General features: G+C 38.5%; 1 protein-coding gene across 1 annotated transcript; it reads left to right on the top strand.

Annotated features, from left to right (window-relative positions):
- The first annotated feature begins 133 nt into the window (after positions 1-133).
- LOC132988347 (RNA-binding motif protein, X-linked 2-like) lies at positions 134-5,520 on the top strand. Its single transcript, XM_061055690.1, has 6 exons — positions 134-211; positions 1,758-1,873; positions 2,016-2,067; positions 2,177-2,306; positions 2,906-3,107; positions 4,539-5,520. The coding sequence occupies exons 1-6, from the start codon at positions 207-209 to the stop codon at positions 5,162-5,164; spliced, it is 1,131 nt and encodes a 376-aa protein (XP_060911673.1). The 5' UTR covers positions 134-206; the 3' UTR covers positions 5,165-5,520.
- Positions 5,521-7,459: the final 1,939 nt, after the last annotated feature.

Genomic DNA, 7,459 nt, shown 5'->3' with positions numbered 1-7,459 from the left:
TTTAAAATAAATGTAACGGGCCGCTGCTTATATACCATTTTCAAAGCTTCTGAACTATGTGTTAACCTATTTAGCCACATAAACGTAGCTTGTAGTAGAGTCATCCGAACTGAAGGGGGCGACAGAAGCGGAAGTTACTACGGAAGTTCTTTTCTGTTTCGTTCGACCATAACATCGTTGTTCTGTCCCATTCAACCTGGTTCACCATGAAGTAAGTCTTCATTTTAACTGTAGTATATTATTTTGGGGAAAAGGCACGAGTGTTTATCCACTATTGAGACTTAATTTAAGCTACCATTATTATTATAATATATATTATTATTATCAGTCCATGTATGTGAGCTTATGTGCAAGCTAATGCTAACTGCTATCAAACATAGTTAATTATATAACTATTAACTATTTAACTATATTACTATATATAATAGTTAACTCCCTTTACCATCAAACTGTAAAGATAAGTAGAAAGTACGCTTCGTCAAAGAAGGAAATAAAGTGATAAATAAATAAAAACTTTCAGCTGTTTTGTAGTTTTGCACAAATCAAACTATGTATTATAGACTTTGTTGTTATTGTGCTTCAGGTTGTTTTTGATTTGTTGAGTTCAATGTTTAATTATTAGCTTGCAGTACATGTTTAGTTGTCTCTGCCACTTTGTAAAACAAGATGTCAAATTAGCTTCAAATGAAATGTAGTGTGGTGTGATGTTTCTCTAACAAGAGAATCGGCTCAAAGGGAAATCCTTAAAGGATTTTTATACTGCCTCAGATTTTCACTTTAGACTGCCAATTTTTCACCTTGAACGTTGTTTGCAAATAACCTGAAAATTCTTATTTGCAATTGGGAACTTTATTGTTTACACTCATTGGTTGCCTATGTTTTGGCAGGGTGTAGGAGTTTGCATACACATTTTTTGATAGAATTATTCATCCCCTACATTTGATACTGTTGATCATTAATATAACAGAGACTGTATAGTTTTCTTCAAAGTTATTTTTATTGAATTTTAGATAATTACACACATTAACACAAACAGATCCAACCCCAATACAATCCCCCACCCCTTGCTGTCACTCACGTATAAAGACTCTTTCACTACCTTGCCATATTCTGTTGACGGTTAAAATGAAAGAATAGTTGTTGAGGCACTTGGTGAAAAATAAATAAAATAAACATATATAAATAAATAAATATACACAATTAAGTATTAATAATAATATTCTGATGTATAGGTAAGGTGGAATAAAAATAAATAAATTAAAAATTAAAAAAAATATATATTTTTTTTAAAAGGCAGAAGCAGCATTACCAGGTCAGTAAATAGAATGGGTCAAGGGTCAAGGCAAAGCAAATTCACTATTTATTCCTGCACATGTGTGGAGGGTTTGCCAAAGAATGTCAGGAACGATCTCCAGATTTCATTAAATTTAGAGACTGTATAGTTTTAAATTGTGTGGTATCACAAAAGGGTTGAAGAATTGAAAATGTTGTCAACCTTATTGCCAGAGCAATTGGGGGACTTAAATTAACCAGTTTGCAATAATACATAAAAACACATCCATGGATGCATTTTGATTCAGATCTTAACGGTTTGGATTTAATTCTTCAGGACCAGGATGAATCTTCTTTATACTAAAATAAAACCTCACAGATATACAAGCTCCTGTTCCTTTTTCAACACCAGTTCAGAATAAAATGGTAAATCTTGTGCATAATGGTGCAAAAGATGAAACATCTCTCTGACTTTTTGTTTTCAGTCCACTTACGAAGGTGAAGTTGATCAACGAGCTGAATGAGCGAGAGGCCAAACTCGGGGTGAATGAGTCTGTTTCCTGGCACAGCGAGTACAAAGAAAGCGCCTGGATTTTTATCGGTAAGATGGAACATAACTGCTTGGATCAGGAAGTAATGTTTTCTTGTTTTTATCACCAGCTTGCATCGTATAGTTTCTCTGAGAATTGACAAATGACAAACAGAGGAACAAACTACTAAATGGTGGTGTTTTATCCCTGCAGGAGGATTTCCATACGAACTGAGTGAAGGTGACATCATCTGCGTCTTCTCCCAGTACGTACCTGTGTCATTTTAACAATCCTCTGACACTCTGCTGTCCTCCCTCACTGAAGCAGCCACAGATCAGAGAACATGGAGATGAACTTTCTTTTTCTCTTTGCAGGTATGGAGAGATCGTGAACATTAACCTGGTGCGAGACAAGAAGACCGGGAAGTCCAAAGGTTTCTGCTTCATCTGCTATGAGGACCAGCGGAGCACCATCCTGGCTGTGGACAACTTCAACGGCATCAAGGTGACACAGCTGATGTACTTAAACAAGTGTTTGTTTAACCTGTACACAAAAACTTCAAATGGTTTGTTGTGGATTCAACCTACACGTATGCTGACTGATTGATTACAGCTGATAATGTCAGCCTGCTGCACATTTCCCATCCCTATGTCACTGCTCCTCACTGATGTTTGCTCAGAAATATTCCTCCAAACCTTCTTTGTTTGTGTGCAGTTTAGACAAAAAATTATCATAAAATCGTTATTAGTTGTTTAATTGCAGGCAGATTCCTGCACAATATGAAGCTACAACATGCAGACTGCAACACATTGAATATTGGTTTTGGGCAGCATGTGGATTGGCAGATTCATAAAAATAGGAGAAGTTATGTTTATATCATTTGATTTTTGTACAGTATTTTACATATAAAGAGCCAATTAGTGTCAGGAAACAGGAACAGAATCAGAAATACTTTATTAATCCATACAGGTAAATTCAGTCGTTACATTTGCGCTAACACACAAAACAACATTAGAAATATAGCAGTGTTCATCTTGGTTCTCCCTCTCTAATGTTTCATCATGTTGTGATCTAAATCCTCTCTGTGTTGTGTTTGCGTGCAGATTAAAGGTCGGACCATCCGTGTGGACCACGTTAAAGACTACCGTCCTCCCAAAGACTCGGAGGACATTGATGATGTCACCAAACAGCTGAGGGAGCAGGGCTGTGCTCCTAAACTCCTCCCGCCGCCACCGCCCTCCTCCTCCTCCTCAGAGGAAGAGGAAGTTGAGCAGTACGCCATCCCCGTGAAGAAGCCCAAAAAAGGTGCGATTACATCCTCTTGTGTTTAATTGATCCGTCACACTGCCCTCTACAGGTGGAAAGCAGTAACTACTGGATCAGTATTGGTGAGGTGAAAGTGTTTAAAGACATAAACGTAAAGGTTGTAATGACTGACTTTAATTTCTTAGTATGCTGATATTAAAACCATTAATCATCTTAGACACCAAACATAAAGGTATAATATGCAACATTAGAAACATTAATATAGTACATCAGAGATCACACTCACCCTCAGTAAAGTGTGTTGATGTTGAATCCTCAACAGATCTTGTCAAAAATACTCCAGGACTGCAATCCAATTACTTAAATGTTCTTTTATTGCTGCACAGACATTTCAGGCAAAGCCCTTCCTCAGTGGCTTCAGGCAAAGGTTTGTTTGTCTGAAATAGCTAACTATATCGGCGAGTGAATTGAAACTCCCTCTGGATTTGTTGTTTTCAGCTCTGTGTTCCGATGGGACAGCACTTCCTGCAGTTGGTTTATGACTTACTCAGAGGCTCAAACATGTTTCATTCACGGGAACCCCACGCCTGTCCAACCTTTAGCCCTGCCACCATGTGGGGGAAGAGGAGACAGGGCCCTCTCTGTTAATAGAAGCATAATGGGGGAATTTTATACCAAGAGTGCAATGTAATGGAGGAGGACAAACAGACTTTCCAAACTGAAGAAAATACTTTTTTTTCTGTATATAATCTTCAAAGAATTAAGAACTGAGTTTTCATTGGGCTGCGTATCTGAATAGAGATCGGTCATTGACATGTGTGTCATCTACTGGACATCGACTCTGAACGCTGCATAGTATACCTTTAAAGCTCCCGTGAGGAACTTTTGGTTGCCTTAGCGGTACATCTTATGTCTTTGCTGATCTTGTCCTTTGGATTCATGAGTTGTGTTTAATACCTTTGCTACTGTATTTGAAGTCAGTTGTGTCATTCACTGTGAATATTTGCTCAAAATGTTTTTGACAGATGCTGTTTCAGTAGCGTTCTGAAGCGGTGACCCCTGACCTCACTGCAGAGTTTACAGACATTAAAAATCACTACCGGTATCTAGAAATGATCGGTTGTGTTGCTTAGCTTATTCATATTTATATTGACTACTTAGATGTAGTTTGAGCACAAAAGATTAGAACAATAACTGAAATTTGCAGGAATATAATTGTTGGTTATCTGATTGATTTTCCTGCTGTCTCATTAAATCATTTAGAATGGTTTTGCAAATATAAAGAGAGTTAAAAAAAAATCTCTTATACAGAGACTCAGGTTGATCAGAAAGTCAGATACAGCTAATAATGTTATTTTAAAATATGCAGTTATTATGTTTTGCCACCATGGGGCGGTATAACTGTTAAACTAAACAAGGATGCCTGTGAAATAAAATGTTTGTTTCACCTCTCGTTCCCCTCTGCTTCAGACAAGAAAGAGAAGAAGAAAAAGAAGAAAGAGAAGAAGGAGAAAAAGAAAGCAGAAAAGGAGAGAGAAAAAGAGATGGGGAAACGCTCTTCCTCTTCTTCTTCTTCTCCTTCTCCTCTTCCTCCTCCTCCTCCTCCTGTTCGAGTCAAAGAGGAGAAGCAGGATCCTGGATATAGCAAATATAACCAGAGGGGGGAGCCACCAGGAGGACAAGAGAACGGACAGAGAGCGACGAGGGACAACGAGAGACTGAGAGGGGAGGAGGAGAGGAGGAGAGAGACAGAACGAGAGAGAGAGGATGACAGGAGGAGGAATAGAGACAGGAGCAGAGACAGGAGCAGAGACAGAGAGGGTGAGAGGAGGAGAGAGACAGACAGAGAGTATGAGAGAAAAAGAGAGACAGGGAGAGACAGTGATAGAAGAAGAGAGATGGACAGAGATGACAACAGAAGAAGAGAGACAGAAAGGGAGAGGGACGGTGATAGGAGGAGAGAAACAGACCGAGATGGTGAGAGAAGAAGGGAAACCGACCGCGACAGAGAAAGTGATAGAAGAAGAGAAACAGACAGAGAAAGTGATAGAAGAAGAGAGAGCGACAGAGACAAAGATCCGTCACGTAAGCACTGAGACTTTTTGTAGTAAACTGAGAATCTATCTGTTGGTTTCATGATGTAAAAACATGTCAAATGTAAAGTACATAGTGATATCTTTTATCATTTTCCAAATGTTTGATGTTTTTTCTGGATTACAGAAGGTTTAAAGTAATGCTGGCGCTCTCTAGAGGCTGCAGTGTTTTACTACATAACCTGCACATTTAAGTGCTTATCAAACAAGACTGTACAGTGGATTTAAAATGTGACATGTATTGCTTTAAATGGTTGTAATGCTTAAATTCTTTGTAGTTATTGTGACAAAGAAGCTATTTTTGTTTACATTCCCAAAGGTTGACATTCAATCAGTTGAATAAAACAAGTTTAAGGATACAGTTGTTTAACAAATCTCTTAAAATGCTTCTGTGAAATATATTTGCAAGAAAGATATTGTTGTGTGTTTTTTGTATGAGTTTTGGAATAAAACACAGGTATGTTTGCAACATTATGGATTTGATATAATTCAGAGATTAACATGGTGATATCAATATATGTAAAAATACAAGTGTGTCCCTTTGACTGATTTAGAACAAATATATGTAATAGAATATTGTCTTACTTTACTGGCTGTCATTGGTTTATATTATTAGGAACATGCTTAAGTAGTATGCTCTTAGTATTCAATGTTATTAAAGTGTAAATATTTAAATAGAGTCTGCAGTCAGGTTGGCAGCTCTGCAAAGGCCATACTTACAAAAAACGTTGATCAAGATGATATCTGGAGAAAACTTTAATTTAGGACTTATTTAACAGACAGTGTACATTTCCAATCAATCAATCAATCAACTTTTATTTGTATAGCGTCAACTCATAACAAGTGTTATCTCGAGACACTTTACAAGAAGCAGGTAAAATACCTTACTCATTGTCTGTTAACATTACAAAAGAGCAGGTAAAAAGACCTTACTCATTGTTATGTTACAAAAAGCAGGTAAAAGACCTTACTTATTGCTATGTTACAAAGATCCGGCCTATCCATCATGAGCACTTTAGCAAAGCAGCAAAAGTTACAGTGGTAAGAAAAAAACTGCCTTATTAAAAGGCAGAAATCTTCGGCCGGATCCCCGGCTCATGACGAAACAGTCTTCACAGGCCTAGACTGCGCCGGGCTTGGAAAGGGATAGGGGGGGAGATGGGATAAGATGCAGGAAGAGGGATAGAGAGCAAGGGGGTGGGGGGAGGTAGACCGTCCATCAGCAATCCGGTGGGGAGGGGAGGGGGTGTGGGGGGTTGTTCTGGCAGGCCGCCAACCCACGATCCGGTGGGGAGGGGGTGTGGTGGGGGTTGTTCTGGCAAGCCGTCAACCGATGATCTTGAGGAGCCTAGGAGAGCTCAAGAGCTCCCAGGAAAGTAGGTGGTTAGTGACTGAGATTTATAGATAGATACATGCAGTAATATGATGTACTGTATATGCAGAGAGAGAGAGAGAGAGAGAGGAGCTCAAGGTGCCAGTTCCCCTGGTAGTCTAAGCCTATAGCAGCATAACTAAGAGCTGGTCTACACCAGCACCAGCCCTAACTATAAGATTTATCAAAAAGGAAAGTTTTAAGTCTAATCTTAAAAATACAGACTGTGTCTGCCTCCCGGACCCCGGCTGGAAGGCGGTTCCAGAGGAGAGGAGCCCGATAACTGAAGGCTTTACCCCCCATAGTACACTTGGAGACTGTAGGTACCACCAGCAGGCCTGCACTCCGGGACCGCAACGCTCTCAAGGGACAGTACGGCACTAGTAGCTCCTTAAGATAAGATGGTGCCTGGCCATTTAGAGCTTTGTAGGTTTCCAGCTTTTACTACAGGAATACATTTGATAACAGTATCTTTTCAAAACAAGATTTATAATCAAGGTGAATTATTGTAAATTATATTAAATATCCTGGAATAACCAACAGTCCATTTTACGGAAATATAAAGTCATTTAAGATGTTATTAGACAAAGTCTTAATATCTTAAATATGAAAAATTAATTATCATTATTATTTACTTAATAAAAAATTTAGGCCATTTTGGTTGATTGCTCAAAACTACAATACCCATAAGTCTCAGCTTCTGTTGCTATGGAGATATTGACTAGTAAATTACATGTTTCATTGAAGTTCGGTAAAATGTATTTTTAAGCTTTAACACATTAAAAATAGTGTGAAGCTGTGATTGGTTGTCTGTAGTGAACTGCACCTTGGGAGTCGTAGTGGTCCACTTGCTTTTTGGAGCAGAGGTTCATAAATACTGCTGCTAATCTTTTGTCCTAGTGATTCAGAGTTCTAAAACAAAAAAT

The sequence above is a fragment of the Labrus mixtus genome, chromosome 14, assembly GCF_963584025.1.
Source record: "Labrus mixtus chromosome 14, fLabMix1.1, whole genome shotgun sequence".
Taxonomy (NCBI): domain Eukaryota; kingdom Metazoa; phylum Chordata; class Actinopteri; order Labriformes; family Labridae; genus Labrus; species Labrus mixtus.
Note: the sequence above shows the minus strand (reverse complement) of the source record. Positions and strands in the feature narration are given on the sequence as shown.